General features: G+C 40.5%; 1 protein-coding gene across 8 annotated transcripts in view; it reads right to left on the minus strand.

The window, feature by feature from the left end:
- Positions 1-3,902: 3,902 nt before the first annotated feature.
- Positions 3,903-20,779, minus strand: part of greb1l (GREB1 like retinoic acid receptor coactivator) — a 43,848-nt gene continuing 26,971 nt past the window's right edge. For 5 of the 8 annotated variants that reach the window (XM_046050959.1, XM_046050961.1, XM_046050962.1 and 2 more), the window contains exons 12-34: positions 20,219-20,404; positions 19,666-19,965; positions 19,430-19,558; positions 18,652-18,786; positions 18,129-18,329; positions 17,781-17,961; positions 16,953-17,142; positions 15,885-16,021; positions 15,402-15,744; positions 14,808-14,923; positions 14,180-14,412; positions 13,229-13,794; positions 12,866-12,974; positions 12,586-12,732; positions 12,289-12,428; positions 11,917-12,078; positions 11,515-11,719; positions 10,813-10,975; positions 9,603-9,824; positions 9,366-9,507; positions 9,046-9,246; positions 8,278-8,416; positions 3,903-6,404 (exon numbers count right to left, since the gene is read on the minus strand). In XM_046050959.1, coding sequence (XP_045906915.1) covers positions 6,241-6,404; positions 8,278-8,416; positions 9,046-9,246; positions 9,366-9,507; positions 9,603-9,824; positions 10,813-10,975; positions 11,515-11,719; positions 11,917-12,078; positions 12,289-12,428; positions 12,586-12,732; positions 12,866-12,974; positions 13,229-13,794; positions 14,180-14,412; positions 14,808-14,923; positions 15,402-15,744; positions 15,885-16,021; positions 16,953-17,142; positions 17,781-17,961; positions 18,129-18,329; positions 18,652-18,786; positions 19,430-19,558; positions 19,666-19,965; positions 20,219-20,404 — 4,511 coding nt within the window. In that variant the 3' untranslated portion in view covers positions 3,903-6,240. The remainder of the gene's footprint in view (positions 6,405-8,277; positions 8,417-9,045; positions 9,247-9,365; positions 9,508-9,602; positions 9,825-10,812; positions 10,976-11,514; positions 11,720-11,916; positions 12,079-12,288; positions 12,429-12,585; positions 12,733-12,865; positions 12,975-13,228; positions 13,795-14,179; positions 14,413-14,807; positions 14,924-15,401; positions 15,745-15,884; positions 16,022-16,952; positions 17,143-17,780; positions 17,962-18,128; positions 18,330-18,651; positions 18,787-19,429; positions 19,559-19,665; positions 19,966-20,218; positions 20,405-20,779) is intronic. The other 3 variants (XM_046050958.1, XM_046050956.1, XM_046050957.1) reach the window with 3 other exon arrangements.

A 20,779-nucleotide genomic window follows, 5' to 3' on the forward strand; every position in this document is an offset into this window, starting at 1 on the left:
TGAAGGATTTGAACTTCCCAAGAGGTACCAGTACCTCCAGCCATAGGGTCCTTTGCAAGGAGTTCCAAGTTAATGGTGCACAGCATGAGAAGGCAGTCTTTCCCAACACCAAGGTCACCCTGAGAACTTTTAAAAGCAGCAGCCTTCTGGATCAGGTATGATGACTACTGACCGTAAAGCTGAGCAGGCTAAATGTAATGTGGTAGTTTACAAACAAGTGCTTTATGAATAAAAATACACAAATGTAGTTGTCTCCGCATAGCTAATGATGGCCAATCCACCATATCATATAATCTGCAGTGAGGTGTGCGCGATTTAGCAAGTGTAATAAAACGCAACGTTACGTGGTATGCAGAACCAAGTTTCTTTAACAATGTTGAGGCCACATGCATATACAGTAGGTCCCCGTAGTCAAGTACCAACAAAAAGGTAGACTGGACAAGTTTCTTGCTCGTTTCACAGGGGAAACAACACTTCGAAAACAGTGGCGGTTCTAGACCAATTTTATTGATGGGGCCAGGCTGGGCTTTGTTTTGTTGAGGGGCACATTCAATCTGGGACAAAAGAGACAAAGGTAATGTTCAAGCTTTCAAAATGTCTTGTTTAGTATATAATGTAATGTTTTAGTAATTTACAGTTATTTGTTTCAGTAACAGGATCTTTTCAGTAACTTAGTTATAGTTTTATTAAATTACATTATACAAAAAAATGCTCGTTACAGTAGTCTTTGATGCAACACTTCTTTGTAAGGCTTAATGAACAGTATAATCTCTGGTGTACTACACATTCTCTGGATCCCAGTTTATATTTTGTATCCAACTATAACTTTTGCTAGGAAACAACAAACTTCTCCACATTCGTCGAGACGTGTTCTCACAAGTTGGGATCATTAGTTAAAATGTGCAGCTAAAACCCTAGTGCTGACGGAAATCGTATTCGTTTTAATTCTCCGTTTTTAAACTAAAACGGAGTAGTGTGGATGGGGCCTTAGTGTGCAAAGGCTAAGGTTCTCCTGAGAGCGAGCTCTAGTAAATGTCATCAACTTGTTTTTTGGGGTATTTTGAGGTTGTGCAATGAGAACTGCAATGCAGAGAATGCAACCTGAAGCTCTGTGAAAGCCTGAGCCTGGGTGGGAGCACATGTATATATAACTGTGTCATCTGCATAGATATGCAACTTGGCTCGATGCAAATGTTTTCAATATCAATGCAATATAATTTAAAAATATGGTGAATAAAACGGGAGCCAAGATCAAGCCCTGGGGGACACCTCTACACCGCTTAAAGGGGCAGGGTTATCTGAGTTTGGGCTAATCATTACTAAACATATAGCCTGCCTCATCAGCATTGCCAGGTCATTTTTCTGGATGTTTTGACCATAGCCCCGAATGTAACTCAACAACAGCAACAAATATATTTTCCATGTTAATATGCAATAATCTTCATGATGCAGCCTGTCTCGCAGGTCTTCAAAGAGCGGAGGCTACTCGCAATAATATTGCTACATTTGGTTTACCGTTACTCAGCCCTCCTGCGTTTAGAATGAGCACGAGAGGAGAGAGAGAGAGAGAGACAGAGAGAGCATTGCTCACAGCTTCAGGGCTTATCCGCGACTTCTGAACTGTCCCTGGGAAAATTGTAATCAATACATTTAAATATAAAAGTTGTCAGTCAGTGTCTAGTCAGTGTATAGCTACACAAATGGTTAACAGTCGCCGCAAAGTAGTGAGAGAATATCATGACACACCTGACCGTGACGCAGACACCTGTCGCTGTATCCTGCTGTCTCTCTCCCACTCGCTCAGAAACACTTTGCTCTGTTTGACTGTCTCTCTGCTCTAGGATGCTTCATTCCCTCTAAAGTGGATGTGATCTGCACTTTATCAGCAGTGCTGAAGTGAACATTAGTGTGGAATTGTGGTGATATTTCTGTCTGATCACAAGTGTTTTCAGTTTCGGTTTTCTTCCTCTGATGAAGAGCAGTGCGCTCCTCTCATGTCAAATTATTTATTTACAGTATATTGGCCTAACTGTTTTTTAAAAAATGGGCCAACTATTGGCCCATAAAGCATCGGCCTATACTGACATTGGGCTGGCCCAATCACATCTCTTACAGCACCCACTCCCTCCCCCTCTGCTCGAGCGGTTTCTTGTGTTGTGGGCCAAAAAAGTAATAATTCGCCAAATAACCAATATGTAGATATAAACTAAAAAAAAATAATAAGCTACTGATTACTGCATTACATTCTATTATATTTTTATGTTCTCAATTGTCACCTGCCACCTAAATTTTGTCCCTCCCTTTATAAAAATAAAGACATTCCCACCATAATTTGATGCAGAAAATGTCTCCAATATTCAGGAAATTAAGTGTTTGATGCTCAAAATCATCTGGGGGAGGACCCTCACCTCCCCCACTGAATATTTTGTCAATTAATAATTCTTAATTGAATTCACATTAGTTAAGCTAATTTATCATTGAGGTGAAAAGGTGCCATATGCACATTTAAAAAGACTTTAGGCTACTTCAGGCATGCCTGCATGTATGTAGACTCAGCCGGGATTAAATTTAATGAGAAAAGTTGATCTACAGGAGAAACATATCTGACAGCAATAAAGAATGCCTGACAGCCTTACTGCATTATATTACACTATATTCTTCTTACTTTTTATTGTCACCTGAGACATTTCCTCAATAAATTGGTGCAAATAAATTCACCAGAATGCAGAAAATTAAGTGTTTAAAGCCCAAATTTTTCAGGGGGAGGACCCCCAGACTCCACCAATTTAACATTATCAGTGTTAATTATTATCAGTAGTAATTATAAAATTCATAATAAATGTAGTCTACATATATAATTTACTGTTGCTTTATAGACATACTTTGGGTAGGTGGCAATGGGCGGGTGGGGGGTTAAAACATGAAAGATTTCTGTGCTGGGCTAAGCCCCCAATGTTTCAAGAGCCTAGAAACGCCCCTGGCCTGCCTTACAAAGTGGAGGCGTTGAGTTTTATAGAACTGGGCAGCAGGGAGTTCTGACAAAAGACACAGTCAAGTTGCATTATGGGGAATGTAGGATCATCAGCAATTTTTTAAGCTTGAGTTATGCTAGAGACCAAAATTGAGGCTATTCTCTGCGTCTGCCACTTCGATTTTGACCATTTATTTTTTATGGCCTTTAACCCATTTTGAGGCTCTGGGGCAACCTGGGGCAAACCATACTCATGTTTTCTGGAGTTGCACTCAACTAAAACTTTTCAGGTGACTGTCAATGCAACCAAAAAATACGTATGGTAGATGCCATTCCAAACTCTGTGCGGTGATATACATGGGAAACAATAAGAGGGTGTACAAAAATACTATAATTACAAATATGTATAATGTTGATACTCACATTGTCATGTTCAAGAAATTTCAGGAAAAGATATTAATGGTTCAGTAAATGTATTTAATGGAAAAGTTGATCTTTTAAAAATCAGAGGAAATAATCTTGACTAAATTGACTATTTTCCTTTAAGCTGCTTCAAAGTTGTTAAAATCCCCTTATTCCACTATATTTTATATCATTCTGTATCGGCTTGTTCCAAGTCTTTATTTAAGCTATACAATGTTTATGCAGAGGGAAATATTCAAACCCAAGATGGATTTTTCTATGACTGCACTATTTAATCAAATGGATTCCAGTCTTGTGCATCATTTTAAGCACATTTCCCCAAAATGTATACATTTTAGCGTCGCATTTTAATCATATTTGGTATCGGGAAACACATCTTAACATCTTGTTAAATAATCTTTATCCTCCTATCCTATACCTTATACTGTGCTACTGTCACGTTTTGTTTTCCAAAGATCCAGAAGAAAACCATATAAAAGATTTAAACATAATTTAAAATACACGCAAATGATTTTAGAAGTCATTTTATTACATTCAAAAATTTTCAACAACAATAGCATGGCTCTATGTCATACGGTCACAGCCCACAACCACAATGGTAAACAAGAGGTAGATCACCCAGACACCAAAGCTACCATTGGGCTGCACATAATTATCAAACACATTCAGTGAAGATTGTGAGAGCAAGTTGCATATTAAGTGTTAAATTATTAAAAAGAAATACACATTCTATGGACCATTGGAGTTTAAGTTAAAGTTCTGATCACCAGTCTTATATTTGGACACATTTTTGGGTTCATTTAATAGTGGGAAATATTTTTTTTCTGCTGGCAACTTGTATAGTGCAAGTTCACATTTCCTACCCCAATGACATTCAGTAGATCTAAGAATCATTCGTTTGGGTCTTGTGCAAAGCCTTCGTGGATGGTTTTGAGGAGGACACACTCCCTTAGTTTAAGCGAGCTTAGCATGCAAGCAAATATTACATTTCAATATGATTATCAGTCCAAAATGCTTTTCAAATAAATAAGAATACCTCATGGACCTGATTTTCATTTTCAATAAAAATCCAACACAATAACAGGAAGGGATACAGACATTATGGTTAAGGACACATCTAGGTAGATTCTTCTTGTCTTTGCAACATAATATAAAATGCGGAAAGACATTATGACCAAAATATACTGGAAAAAGGTACACAAGACTAAAAAACATCAGGAACCCTCAGTGGTTAAGGGGGTGATATAATATATTAATAATGTAAACAAAGCTTTAAACAGTACAGTAGTCCAAAATCCAATTATTTAATCTTGCTTTACTCAGACTAACAACACTTCTTCGTCTCACAGTTAAATGATTTCTTCATTCTCATTGGTCTGAAAAATGAGGGACTTGAGCAGTGACTGTATGAAACGTCAATTAAGGCATATTATTTGGACAACCCTGTGCAGAAACATATAAAAAACATTCAACTTTCAAGTATATGAAATGATCTGGTGAGCTGCTTTGGACAGTGTGGAACCTGTTCTTTGAATACTCTTTGTTTTGGGGGCAAAAGATGACAGATTGTGAGTTTGATGTGTGGATGGTAGCCGAGACCATCAATGTACAATCAGCCTCCGAACATTACAGCAGGAAGTGAAAATCCCAGGCACAATCAGTTGCAGGATATTTGGCAGTGAAGAGGCTTGCTTATTATATCACATTTACTGACGTAATGTGATTATGCTTAAAATACCCAGCATTTAAGTCAGTAAATGCCTAAATACAAAACATATGTGATTTAGAACAACCTAGTAAACTAGTCTTACTTCTATGCTGCTCCGTCTGATTGGCATTACACATTAACAGATGAGTTGTGAAAGTAAAACCCTGTGGAAATTCAGATATGTTGCTTCATAGTTGTATATTCAAGCCATAATAGAATCCTACATTCTTGAAAGAACACAACGTGCACTTCTTTAGTTGTGATTTAAGTCTTTGGATAAATGAATGCGTAATTCATATGGAAATTAAAACCACACTCACACAGCTCCTCGTCAGAGGGATTATCAATGACACATAAATATTTAGAGGCAGAAGAGAAAAGGATTCTCCACTTGCAGTTTCAATGTGCTTGCTCAATTAGTTGCTTTTTGTTTGAAACCCAATTGCGTCACAGTAGAATTTGATACTCTTCATTATAGAAATGTAGTGAGCTGACTTTTTGTAGCCAATGAGCGTTGTGGAGTTCGAGAGGCCGAGCAGGCAAGAAGGAAAAGTGAAGGGAAAAAGGCAAGGGGCAGATAAGGATGTCTTTGGTGCCAACATAAATTAATGCCAAAAATCCATGGTGAATTTGGAGGAAAGCTTTACCCCTTTAAGCGGGCTCCCTTCGATCTCCCTTTAAAACCCTGAGAAAAACACGTATGTACAGAATGGGACATACTGTAGTCAACGTCCATGTACACATACAATCTTCAAATAGTCACATCGTTGATCGGAGAGTGTCTATTTCAATACAACAACAAAACAAATACAGTTCAGTTTCAGCTGTGCTTTTTTTCCACATTAAAAGTATTTTTCAGTAGAACGCAAGCTCAAGTGGAGACAATCCCAGCTATAAGCAAGAGTTAAAACATGCGCTGACCCTCTTCAGAGCCAGGCATAGTGGTAGTACAGATGTAGGGAAAGCCATATTAGGTATCCACTTGTGGGGCACTTCAGATCTTGTGCTCCCGCATATCCCTTCTGACCTTCCATTGGAATTGCAAGAAATTGTGATTGCTGGCTGGTTTGGAATCAAATCTCTCCTCATTTCTGATTGTGTTAATGCAGTGGCGCATTAGACCCAGGATGTTTCATGTTCAAACATGGCGGCCTGTCAAAAAGTAGAGGGGCCGGTCCTCACTGCAGTTGGCTGTCTGAAACTCATCCCGCAGACGGAACTGCCACTCATCCTCCAGCTCCAGGCGGACGATGGTCTGACGCAGGGAACTTCGGTCCTGGCAGATCACACAGAGAGTGGCACCTATGGACACGATAATGGGAAAATAAAATCAGAATTTAAGGACTAGTCTAAGAGCCCTGCTAGTGTCCACAAACACGCATAATTACAGCCCAAGTATTTAATTGTACTTACCACATCCATGTAGACCACATATAGATTTTTATGAGAATGCTTTTCTCCAATAGAGAAACATGTCTTTGATTTGTTTGTCATTACGGGGTTAACAGTCTTCCTCCTCTAGTGAAAAAACCTAATCTGATAATCTACTCTATGCAGAATGTGTAGTACATATTGGTGGTCTATGCACAATGTTTCTACCATTTACCCGTTTAATCCCACCAGTCACATTTGTGACCGTGTTTTTTTATGCTATTTCTGAAGCTAAAATTGATATCATGTGACTAGTGTGAAAGGTCACATGACCAAATTAGTTTACTTCCTGCTTGCACACCTGGAAGATGTCTTCCTGCAAAAAGTAGTAAGTAAAACAACTTAATTAACAGATAGAATTGTCATATTTTGTACATATATTCTTTTAAGGGTCTACTACTGATATGTTTTGAGAATTATACTCCTGCATATATATTTTGCTCGTAAGAGGTGTAAATCTGTTAGCGGTCACAATTGTGACCAGTAGTATAACACAGTGCTTCAATTGAAAACAGGTTTTGGCTGTGATCTTAGTTATCATCTGTTTATTTTCACACATTTTGAAACTATCAGATGTGTTGGACCTCCTAGACATACGAGACCCCCCAAGTGCTGTGTGCAGCATCATGGTCATTTCTACATTTGAAAAAGTAGGATTTGAAAGTGACAGTGATGGCTCAGATAGGTAGACTATTGAATGGCAATATCTGGAGGATGTTCATGAGAACCAATTGGTTTGAGATGTCAATAGAGGGGTGGTGACGGAGCAGTGGCTAAGGCACATGCCTGTGGTGTGAGATATTTACGCTATGATACATCCACCAATGTGTCGCTGAGCAAGACACTTAACCACTGTCCAGTTGCTCCAGAGGTGTGTGACCGCTGACATATATAGCAATTGAAAGTAGTTTTGGATAAAAGTGTCAGCTAATTAAATAATAATTATTAATAATGTCAAATACCTATATAGTTCAAACCAATCTGAACATAGAGGAGTTGCTGAGTTTCTATAGGGTTCTTCTCACATCTTCTCACATCACTTGTCTTGGTCATATAACTGTGATATCTACAATGCAGATTGTTAGATTGTTACAATGTTAGATTGGTAGATGTTTTATTACAGAAAGCGTATGAAACCCATGACCTAAATAGTAATTATGTTACATATGGATGGAATTATAGTGAAAAAAAAAAACTATTCCCCTTTTTGCTGAGGACCCCTGGAACCACCATAAGACTTTAAGAACCACTGTTCTAAGACACAGTTTATGTCTTCCTGCTCTGACCTGCTGAATGTTTCTGAAATGAAAATGTGTTTTTTAATGTTTGTTTTTTATTGCTTTAACTTGCTTGGTCTAATTGAAGAATTTGTGTGAATTTTGACTATGCCGTTTCTCACCGGTCACTATTGTGCCAGAGTATAAAACCTAATATTTCACTAACTTAACCAACATAAAATCAAAAAGGGCATAAAGTTTGTGTGTTAGGGAGGTCTAAGGAGTAAAATGCATCTACTCAAATTGCTAGGATTAATTGTTCTTGACCAATGGATTTAACAAGAATGTGTTAACACGCACAGAAAGACACAGGAGTGTATGCATAGGTATGCCCCCAATGGCAAAACACAATAGTATCACATGCCATGTGTACCCCCGTGGAGTAAATAACTTCAAGTAGGTGATATAGCAACAGAGACGATAACAACAGAAGCGGTAACAATAGCTTTGACTACACTGATGATCACCTTTGAGGAAGTGGAATTTCTTGAGGAACCCAGAGACGACGAAGGAGTCACAGAGGTAAAGCAGCAGGCCACTGAACAGCAAGCCCTGATGGTTCAGGTTGGTGGAGTGTGGACGAGAGTTGATGTAGCACACAGAAATCTGCAACAAAACATATGACAAGATACAGCAAACTAGAGGAGGCATGAAGTTCACATCTTGTAGGCTAAATCATTATGAATAATCCCTGCGGGAAAACAGGAATCTTTACAAGCAAATTTATTTCTCATAGTCTGTCATCTGTGCAAGATTTATTTCCAGTAGAAGAGAAAACAGAAACAAAAGAAATGTGTCTAGGTATGTATAAAATAAGTTGTGCAGAATCAGTGGACAGTTATAAGCTCATATGCAAGTGGACAGTACAAATATGCATTGTTATGCATTGTTATCATTCGCTGATTGTGCACGTCCGTAGATGCAGGTCAGGATGTTCCAAGCAAAACAGATGGTGAAATCGTGCAACATGTTTGTGTGTGGGTTAAGACAATTCTACAAAACTTAGACAAAAAAATTTGAAATAAACTCGGTCAGCAGGTTTTGTCTTATTTTTGTAACAGTTAACACCTTAGAGATTCCCCTGAAACAGTAGAACATTATGTTCAGCATGTGTGGGGCACAACAGCACTTGACTCCCATCCCAAACAGGTTTTCAAACCTGTTGGTTTAAGTTGAAGGGATGATGCTATGGTCTCCTCTACTGCTTTCGACTGCAACCTCCTGGTAGCTCTTACCTCCGGGCTGATGTTGAGGTAGCTGTCGATGAACAGAACTGGGTTGTTTCTGTTCTGAACAGCCTTGGGAAACAGTCTGTGGCTGCAGCTTTGCAGGAACTTTTCGAGCAAGAACTGGGCCGGGGCATCCAGGAGCGTCTGCTCACTGTCTGGGGCGCAAACATACTGTGACGGGCTGATTGGGGCGGGGTTTTCTATTTCCTGGAGAGAGAAGGAAGCAGTTTAGTGTTAGATGGGGTTTCATACTGAAAGATGACAAAATACATTCACTAGAAAACTGACTTACAAATGGGCATACATTGTATGAACATGACACCCACCATGAGTTTAGGTTTGACCAGGAAGTCTTTGTTTCCCCCAACTGGAATATGTTTCTTCATGAAGCTGAAGTAGTTGAAGCGACACAGCAGCAGCCCACTGCTGTTCACCCTTAGATTAAAGTCCACCTCCTCACAGCTATACCTGCACATAGGAACACAACAGCAATGCAATAACGTTAAAACACTGAACAAATCACCAAATGTGTGACTGATTGAATCCATCCTCTGCTAACGTACCGATAAAGGTCATATTGAACATTCTGTGTCAGGTCCACGTTAAGCATGACAAAGTCGTGGAGGTGACACCGACTGAAGGGGCGGCTGGGAGACTTGCGAGCCAGTTTGCTGCTCCACTTGCGTGTACCGCACATTGAGTACAGGGAGATTTTCGGAGTGGTTTCCATATGCTGCAGCACCGTCTTCAGAGACACATTGGTTAAGCTTCCATCTGATGTCTCACTGAGAGACAGAGAAAAAGGAAGACAGGGTCCAAAAATTAAATTGTAAATTGTTACATGTTTTATGTTCATGTTATATTATGTATATTATGTACATGTACATTCTGGTTAAATAAAAGGTAAAAAAAAAAAAAATATGTATTTAAAATTAATTTATGAAATGATGGGGAAATACAAACCATAATTTTGCTTTAACGGGGGTCTTTAAATATTGTAATATACACTTTTTCAGCATAGTAATAGGGGTAACTGAAGCTAGAAGTTAGCTAAAAGTGAAAAATACTCTATGTAGATAATTATATCGTTAAAAAGTCAGCAACTCCCCCTCTCTTTTTTATTTTTTTATTTAACCTTCATATAACCAGGAAGTCCCTTGAGATTGAAATCTCTTTTCCGAGGGATACCTGGCCAAGACGGCACACCGGTTACAATTTAAATAGAAATACAGCATAGTCAAAACAAACAAACAAGCGTCACACATAAAGGAAAGAATCAGGTCACATGTGACAGTTAAATTTTTGAGTTACATGGCATTTTAACATGGCCTTAAATTCATTTAATGGGACTAGATCATTTAGATGTAGCAAGTTTTGTAAGTTATTCCAAGACCAGGGAGCAAAGTAAGAGAAGGCTTTTTTTCCCAGCTCAGTAAAAACCCTTGGAACCTGGTAAGAGAGCCACCTGGTGGAACGGAGATGAAAACTGTTGGAATAGTGACGGCCAGGCTACCAGTTCATAAAGCATACAATGATGGGAATCAGTGTTAGTTAAAAAGGCGCAGAGCACTATGGTACACAGAATCTTAAAGGTGGAGAGTACTAGAGGCAGCGTGCATGTACACAACATCACCATAGTTTTCATGTTAAAACAAGGCTTATTTCTAAAGTAAAACCCCAGCCTTAGTTTCAGCTTTTTTACAAGCTTTTCAACATGAACTTTGAAAGAAAGTTTATCGTCCACAAATTTTACAAATCAGAAACAATTACTACCTGCTGTCTGCTGGCTGGTGGATGTTCCACAGCACGCAGGAGTCATCCATCATGACAATGAAAGGCCATACATCTTGCCTCTTAACACCTTGCTCCTCCAGTCGGTTTCTCTCCAGTTCCAGGTTATGGTATGACAGCTCTTTGATCATGAAGCGGGCTGCACCTTCAATAGACAGGAGCAGCATGTGTCAGTTTTCTATTTATACTTTCTCCAAACTGTTACACCTACAATGCCCTCCTCCTTCAACCAAACCACAGCGCTGCAGGATGTAATAAGCAGTGCAAAAATTACATCCTGAACAGAAATATTAGCAGACTGCTATGTTGACACTCAAAGGGTCACAATGTGACAAAATCGGTAAAAGCGTAAATGGTTTTTCCCGTCTATTTGAGAGCAATTTAGTTTAGTTACAACCATTTCAGTCAGGCCAAACACCTGTTTGATTTACTTACAAATCAGACTACTGTGCTGTAGATGGTTTTATTTATAATGGCTCTCTCAAATTGGTTAAGACAACCTTTTACCTACTCTACATAAATGTGACTGACTGTAATAAATATATGACCAGGGTGGCTCACTGACTGTAATAAATCCCTAATTGTCAGCAGAGAGATAAGTTGATTAGTAGATTAGTATTCCAAAAATCCACTTTGCAAGACATCTAAGACGTCTCAGTTTAATTAAGCCAATAAACTGCTCACCAACTCCCGCGTTGTTAAACATCGCCGGCAGGACGAGCAGGATGTGGTTGGGCCAGTACTTCCTGTAGTGGGGCATCTCAAATTGCTTGACCACCAGAATGTGCAGATGAGGGACGCCCTCCATGGCGTGGAAAATGTTGAGCAGGCCGTGCTCTTGGCGTCCTGTAGTCGGGGTGAAGATTGGACTCTTTATCAGATCAGGGCCCTAGAGACAGATACGGAGAGAGGAAAGAAGAGTAAAAACAGATGAGTAAAGTTGTGACTAGAAAAATAATTTAACATGTTGATTTGTGATGCCTCAGTTTTCAACTTTAGCAGGCGAGTTGGGCAAGCCCACCCTATACAGATATATACTGTACATACCTACACACAAACACAAATACATGTACACAGTAAACTAACCTTGGTGGAGACCAGAGGCAGGCGCATGCTCTCCAAGTGGCTGCCCTGCTGACTGAAAACAAAGTGCTGCTCCTTGGTTTTAGGAATGACAAACTGGAGCTGGACCTCCTCCCCCAGCATGGACGAGCAGAAGCTGAAAGCGTGGAAGGTGCACTCCGACAGCTACAACACGCACATGCACACACACATGCATCATTAACACAGGGAGATCAGCCTTAACCATCACTACAGTGAGTAAGTAAGTGTTAGGCGACAGGTTGGGATACATGTCTGTGCACCAGTAAGTGAGCAATGTTTGAAGTTAGACAAGCCCAGACAAGGCAGCAGATTAGAGTCATAGATGTTTTATGTTTGCCTGTATACTGCACTCACCTGTGTGGCAGGGCCTGCTTCACAGTAGTGGTGACACTGTTCACAGTGATGAAAGGCATTGTGGGCGGCAAACCTGCTCAGACGTATGGACTTGGTCACTCGTTCGGCTGGTGTTTGGCTGTCTCCTTTTTGCTTCACATCTGCAGATGGCAGAAATCAAACATGTTCATGCTCCTACTTTATAATAAGCTTGTTTAAGCTGATATTAAATTAACATCCATGTTGTTTGTACAATGGCAGATTAAAATGTTGAACTCAAACAACGCCTCTGTTGTGTGTTTGCATATTTCTGCTGACCTTTTAAGCACTTTGGCATCCTGTCAGAATAAACAGGGCTGACCCTCCTGAACTTAGGGTCCCGGGGGTAGGTGTCAAAGGGCAGTTTTCGAACATCCTCAATGTCAGGCCACTGGGTATTTACTGGAGTTATAACCTCTGATGTTTCTGGAGATGAAAAGAGCATGACAAGGTGAGAACAAAAACTGACCACCAGGAAAAAGACATTCAGTTCTTCATTATATCTATGGTGTATTTTTTTAAAAAGAGGTCAGAATAAATGAGTGAGTATGATCTTCACCTTCTTCCTCCTCCTCTTCATCGTCATCATACACATCTACCTCCAACAGTCTGATGAGCATTCGAAACAGGATACGAAGAAACTGCAGATAGGCACCAGTTTTTCCCACCTAGCAAAGGACAAATCTTACAATGACACTTAAATCCAGATGAACAATTTTCCTTTCACAGTTTAAAACAGAAAATGTGTGAGCAATAATACTCTGGCATTTGTTTCATTTACAAAGTCAGCTACAGTTAAACATAATCAGGATTTAAATATAAAACCTGCAAAAACAGAATATCAGGTTTGCTGTTTTGAAATAAAACCCTTACTTATCTCAGTTCGTCATTCATTTCTATTTGTAAATATGTTGATTGATACCTGTGGGGGTCCACTGAGTAGCAAGCGTCGTGGGTGTGTCACAGGTGGAGATTCATAATCAGCATGATGCTGCCTGGCGATGGTCCACTGGCGGTAGTGCATGCTCTGCTCTGCCCCCTGCAGGTTGGGACTGATAAGGGGCCTCAGCGGGCTGCTCCAGGCAACATCTGCATGAGGCAGCAGGGAGAAGGAGCTCAGCTGACTCCCAGACTCCACCGCCAGCAGGTTGTACGCCGCCCGTGACATGATGACTGTCCGCGGTGACACCCGAGCGGGCTTAGAGTCTCGACCGAACTGTGTGGACTGGCTGGGCCTCTGGGTGGAGGAAGAAGATGGGGAGAGGGAGGAAGAGGAGGAACTGGAGTAAAGGGAGGGAGAGGCCTTGGAAGGTTTGGAGGGGTTGGAGGAGAACTGGCTTCCCAGGGAGTCGCACTCCTGCTTGAACACTTGTGGCACCGTGCCCACGTCTGAGGTGACTGGACCTTCAGGTGGGCACGTGGAGGTGGAGGGCTTCTGTAATGAGTCTGCGACGTCAGATGAACTGACACCGTTTTCTGCCAAAGAGCCTGAGTGGAGACATGAGGGGTAAAATGTGAGGTAAATACATTGTCACAGTACTTAGAAAAACCTCTAATTTAGCCAATAACAAAATGATACCTTGGTATAACTACTTTAAACAACAGCTGAGACTCCACAGGCTGCTTTTTACTACTATTACTGCTAAAAGGATGACATTCATAACAGCTCTTAAAGGCAAATTTTATTTGCGATTAAGCAAGGTAAAGGGAACAGTTATAACATTTCAAATTAAATTAAGTTGTGACTCATTTTAAATGAGTTTATCTTCCATTTTCTTGCTGTCTAAACACTCCAGTATATTTCCTAGTTGCATATGATGTAAAATGCTAACTTCTTGACAGTTAAGGTGTCCCAGTGAGGTCAGGGACTCACCAGAGGCTCTAGTTGCAGCACTGCCGTTGCTCTGAGGTCTTTCCAGCTCATCTCCATCATTCAAGATGGTGGCGGCCTTCTCTCCGTCTGATTCCCGTGGGGCCATGGTCTTCTTGGGCTCGTGGACCACATCCACGGACACATATGTGCAGGCCAGACCCACCTCCTGTTCCAGGGCTGTACGAGTCAGGTAGCTGGAGTCTATCAGACGCAGGTCACTGTATTTCAGAGACCTAGAGGGGTAAAAGTGTGAAGAAGATTGTTGCTTAAAAAAGGTCATACACTTCCATATACACAATCAGATTGCCCAAATTGTTTTGCATATTGTATTAAGTCACTAAGTTCAATACTTGTGCTACAAACCTAACATAGTTTACTGATGCTGACACAACACGGATACACAACCCAGGACTGACGAAAACGTAACTGGACCTCTCTTGTAAAGAAGACAACACACACTGTGTGAATGTAGACGTGTAAAACAACACTTGGAGGATGAATAAAAGACTAAGCAATGGCACACCAAGAAGAATCACGGATGAGCTAAAAGGAAGCGTATTATACTTTTCCATGAAGAATTCTGATTGACTATGAAGTTTTATGAGCGATGTGTGACGTATGAACTCACCTAGGAAAGGTTTCTCCAAGAGGGTCCTTCCCTGTAAGGATGACAATGCAGGGAAGCCCCTCCAAATCCTCATAAGTGTGCGGCACCCAGTCTTCATTCTCACAGCCTCTCCACGCCTACAGCAAAACACGAAACATAATAATTACATAATCTTTTACTGTTTAGTTATGTTTATATGATTTAGAACTGGATCAATAATGCATGTTGGACTGAAACTGGACTTAGATATCAAACATCTAAAGAAGAGGTTTTCTTTTCCTTTATTGCAGATATTAGCTACAAATTTCATTAAATACAAAAGTTAAGCTAGAGCTCTAAACCAGAGTGTCAATACTCCAATACTCTATACTCTAGAGTCAATACTCTAAGCCTGAGAAATAAGTGAATACTGAAAACAAAGTCAATTCCTTCTCTGTAAAACCCAGTTTAACTCAAACCCGGATATCTATTCAAACATTGATGAACTTGAGTGTTTCACGTGTGGGTCTGATTTCAGTAACACAGTACTGAAACAGTAACTTTGTACAAATATTTAACATGTTCCATAGAAAACACACTAAAACTCATGGGACACTGGTTTCACGTCAATCTCACCCTGAGCCGGCTGCTGAAGTTTCTGTGCAGGTTGAGTTCGGAGGCGGGGCTTGCCAGCAGCACAGCGAAGCACAACTGGAGCCCCAATTTGTCCCTCACGTCCTCTAGTCTCTCCCGGGCCAGCATTGCCAGCTGTAGTGAGGGGACTCGAACTAGAAGCATGTGTCCCCGGCCCTGGGAGCCTTCTCTGCTTGGGGCATTGATAAGGTCCTCCACCATGGCCAGGGTCTCTGGGGTTATGTGGTCTCTCAGGGACGGGGAAGAGGTCAGGGCCATCATGGCCTCAGTGTACTGCTGAATCAGCAGGTAACTGCGGATCACCATGCTGTGAAGGTGTGGATGTCTGGGATCCAAATACATAATATATATCTAATTATGATGTGTCTTATCAACGCAGACAGAAAACACACATGTATAAGATTTGACATTGAATGACAACAGCCCTCTGTGTTAATAATTTCTCAGCTATGACGCCATACTTACCTCTCCAGCAGTGTGTGGACCATCTTCTCAAATGCATCATCACAGCGCAGAATGGGGCTGGCCACGCCCCACTGCAGAGAGCTGCTGTAGTCCCTCAGACCAAAGTAGACCAACTCATGAGGAGATTGCTCCCCCTGCTGGACGAAAATTATACCTGACTGAGTGTTGACGGGGAATTGTTGCACTCGGTAAGAACATCACATACTCTCTTAAATGTCAATCATTTTGAGCCATCATTGCATGATGCTTGATCTGAAAATTGAGTGAATGCTTTCACTTCATTATTATTTGTCATTTAAAATTAAGCAAGTAAAACAAACAAATTATTTTAGTAATCTTTCATAGGCCTGAATTTAATGCAGTAATTCACAAGGAAAAAATATTAACAGAATCTGTGAAAAATGTATTTAACCACTGCCATCAGCTCAATCTTATGATGAGAATAACTTTACAGTATAGCCATAACACCCCGCTCTGCTCCTGGACAAATCAAATGTTCTGCGTACGATTAAGCATTTAAATAATAACAGTACAATCTATTAGGACTAAACTAAACCAAACCAAAAACAAAATGACCTGAAATCAGAGTAAATATCTTTTTGAGGACCCAGTAGAACCATGGTTATAATGTAACAGATGTGTTACAAGCAGAAATGTGTTTTAAAGGAAGATTTATTTTCCCTTTTCTCTCTTACCATCAAATTAAGTGCAAAAGTGCCAAACAATAAGATATCTCATTTAATATCCCAAAAGTATAAAAAGATCAAGTTTCCTCTCCTCTTAGTGTAAGTGCAGATTCCAGTCCACCAGGTGGAGTAGCTAAACCACGACTGGGACAAACTGGCCTCTGCATGCTGCCATAAAGCTGAAATTTAACAAAATTTCAAAATGAATTCGCTCAGATGTCAAAATATCTCCCTATGACTTTCACAAAACTATTCCTCTTTACAGTTGTGTGTTGATTGATTTTCAATATCACGGTATTATATGACCTTTAATAATGACTGGCAGGGCTTTTCTCATACATGCAGAATACTTTGGGGCTTTGAGTGTCAAAATAATACTCACCAGACTTTCGTTAGAGGGCCAGTGAACTTCGTTGTGGATGCTGATGCGGGACTGGCGGGTCTGCAGTGTGTACGGGAAGCAACTGACCTGTAGGACCAGGAGGTTCATGGCATCTAAGACTTCCTGGCAGTTCACCACGCGGTCAGCCAAACCCTGCAGCTCCCCGTGGCACACAGAGCCTGACAGAGCACTGGAGAGGGAGTAGGGCAAAGTGTTTGAAACCTGTGATAGATATTCTAGACTGCTGCACAAATCATACCATAGCTGTTAGTAACATTTAACATGGACTCAAATAACAACTCGATTAGGGACATGGTTCATGAAGGCTTTTACATTTGTTGGGCTAATTGCCCAGTGTCTTGTAGGTCATTTCCAAGAAAAATCCTCTGGAAAACAGGAAGTGATCTTTTTTATGTTTCTGGCAGTCAAGACAGCAGTTGGCAGCAGCAGTAACCAACTCTGAACAGAACCAGGAAATGCCTAAAAACTGCATCAACACAAAATCCAGCAAAAAATGTTTATCAAATATCACTTAGAACCAAATATGTCTAAAGATAATAAAGACCTAAACAGGGATCTCAAATTATCTGACCTACATTATCTAAAATTCAAGGTTATAGATACTGTGAGCTGTATTTGTTTTCACTTGCTTGCAGCTGTTCTCCTCTCTCCACATTAATCAGTGTAAGCTATATAAAAAGGACACGGCTAGATTTGCAGCCATAACAACTCATCTTTTCATTCAGCATTAGATTATCAACAGTGCGAAATAATGTCAGTTCTCACAATGGTCAACTGGACCTTCCTGTGTTTCTGGAGTCCTCTTACCTTGTGAGGTCAACATGCGAGTTGTCGTGAATGAGGACAAACAGGGTGTAGGGGTTCTGTTTGACTTTCCTCATGAAGGCTTCCATCTTGGTGTGAACGTCACCGTCCAGGCGCACCACGTACTTGTCCGATTTCTGGTGGGCTGAGGGGGCGTCCTCGATTCCCAGGTCAACGAGCACTCCTTAGCAAAACAAACAAGAAATGTTTAATATTAGCTTGTAGTCACAGTTTAGTGATAACAACACTGCTTGAACATTAAGTCTCTGGCATGGAAAGTTCTTAAAAGTTTAAGCAAGTGGGAAAGTTATGCTAGAGTCTTAATTAGTGACATTGCCGTTTTACGCAAACCTGATTGTCGGATGCGCTGTGCCGTCTGGTGTACCAGAATGTGAGATGGAGGGACCAGAACAAGAAAGTCCACTTTACAAAAACGCCCTAAGTCGAGGTTCTGGGTTCCTGAGTCAGCAATAGAGCAAACTTGAGAGAGTAGGCTCCGAGCCACACTCAGCTGGGTTGGATGGATCTGAAAGACCTTGTTGATCAGCTCTGCTACAGGAAAATAAAAAGACAGCCAAGAATATATTAATATAATAATTAATTTTATTAATATACAGACATTTCAATGTACAACAAAATAATCTGGTAATTTGCTGCTTAACGTTACTTACAGTTAAGGTCTGGAATTAAGACCCACATGTGACTGGGATTCCAGTAAAATTAGGAGAACAGGTAAATCACCACAGGGCTAAGCCACATCTGGATTTACAGTATATGTAGAAGATATTTTGTTTGCTTTGGTTGGTTAATAACTGCCCCTAGCAGGTGAGCCAAGCAGTTAGGTTTAGAAAGTGAGCACAAAGAGCCGTCTAACCTCTGTCTGAGGGTGGTGACATGCTGGCAGCCTCCTGGGAGTGGATATAGTCAATGACATCGCCCTGAAAGGGCTGGATGACCTGTCCCTTCCGTCTGCGCTGGTATCGCACCAGCTGCTTGTCCAGATTGTCCCCTAAAAAACAACCAGTTACCATAATCACACCAAGACACAGAACCAGGCAAACAAGCTGCTACAACACAAATAGTTTATTTGATATACAGTACATTCACTGTAAAATATAGACACAAAGATTTGAGGTTATAAGTCATCTGAAACTGATGTGTGACACAGTATTGACATCGTAAATTGCTGTTTTGCAGCCAGTACAAACGAAAACGTCTACAATGTCAATTAAATGACATGAATACATACAAAATAATTCAGGAAACAGGAAGTCACACAATTATCAAATTATCACACTTAAAATGTTAGGTGGATGGTAGAAACAGATATGCCAACCATTATGCCATTACATAACTATTCACCCGAACTAAATGTTAAAATAATTTGATTGGTAGATGACAGCCTGAAACTATCCATAATCATGAAATATATAACATTGGCTGAGAGAAAAAACCTCAGCTTGTTTTCCTTGAAGTGTAATATTTTATTCCATATAAATATAATGGAGGTGGCCGACCATCATAAAACACCGTGGGAAACATTCAGCTAATCTCGTTTCTTCCAAATTAAGATTTCTTAAAATTCTCTTGGAATGCCTCCTTCAGATCTCACCTAAAACAATAATCACATATTGTGTGGACGCAGCACTCACCCAGTGACGTGGTTTTAAAGTGAGAAGCCAAAATGCTGACTTTGCCTGTGATGAGTTCATAACTGATTTCCTTCAGAAACTCATTGGTTGTAAGCATGCCCTCAGCTAAGGCCCGGGCTTGGTACTTTCCTGTGTCCAACACATTAAGTTAAGATTAGATTATTATAATTTTAACATAGGCACAGATTGGTCAAGGTAATAAGGTGACAACCAGGTTAAATAATTTTAACACTCACCCAAAACAAGCACACAGAACTCGTTGCCGCTCATTTTCGAGGCACATATAATAACTACGTAGGTGGGCAGGCACTGCTGGTGGGGAGGACCCTCAGTGAGAGAACGAAGTGACTCAGAGATGCCCTCTCCCAAAGAGTTATGGGTAACCATGACTTGGACGCTTCCCCCAGAGACACTGGCTTCCAGCCGAGCCAGCCAGGGCAGCTGGGACGGGGAGATGGCAGGAACCCCGGGACAGCACAGCATGGCCTTCAAAACAATCTGCTCCAGCTCCTCCCTCATAGGAATCTGCTCCGAGCCTGCAAGAACAATTTCAATATGAAAAACCAAAACCACTGATGAGTCATTTCCTAGGAAGGTGCACCATGTAACAAAAAAGTTAGATATTTATTTAACCAGGAACGTTTCTGTTTAAATAAGACACCAGCACCTCCCGCTCATCCACCCCACTACCCCTGTGTGTTTTGTTAATAGCAAACATGCTACATGTCAGTAAAAAGTGAGCAACAGTGAGGGTTTTTTGTGATGTGTGAGGTCATGTTTGCTTCTTACCTAAACGTGCAAGATACTGTAAAGTGAGCAGAATCATTGCCTCCACGCAGAGAAGCTGGCTGCTGTTGAGGCCCAAAGTTTCCAGGTGTTCCTCTGTCAGCTGGCTGCTCTTATAGCAGCTGACCAGGAGGGGACTCACCACTATATCCCCAACATTCCCGTAGAAATAAGGCAAGGTGCCATGCCCTGAAAAGAAAGGTTATCATTAGATAAAACTGAAATATATAGTAAGCTAGAAATATGAGACAACAACAAGTAAAAACAACTTCATATTTTTTCAAAACTTATACACAGTAAAACAGTTATTATGAATATTAGCTTGCTTTTTAGACACTTACTATTCCACTACAGGCACTAAAGAAATGAACTTGATTTAAACCTTTTACAGTTGAAACATTAAAATCATACTTTTGGTGGTTGGTTTCCTGCTAATCACTACCCAAATAATTGAACATTTTCTACCAACTTTGTTCCACTTAGTGGTAAAACAGGTTCTGGTTCTATTTTTCTGACAGTGAAAGGTTTTGATATTAATTTTCAGTATAACTGAAATAAAGCTTG

The sequence above is a fragment of the Micropterus dolomieu genome, linkage group LG06, assembly GCF_021292245.1.
Source record: "Micropterus dolomieu isolate WLL.071019.BEF.003 ecotype Adirondacks linkage group LG06, ASM2129224v1, whole genome shotgun sequence".
In the NCBI taxonomy this organism is placed as follows: domain Eukaryota; kingdom Metazoa; phylum Chordata; class Actinopteri; order Centrarchiformes; family Centrarchidae; genus Micropterus; species Micropterus dolomieu.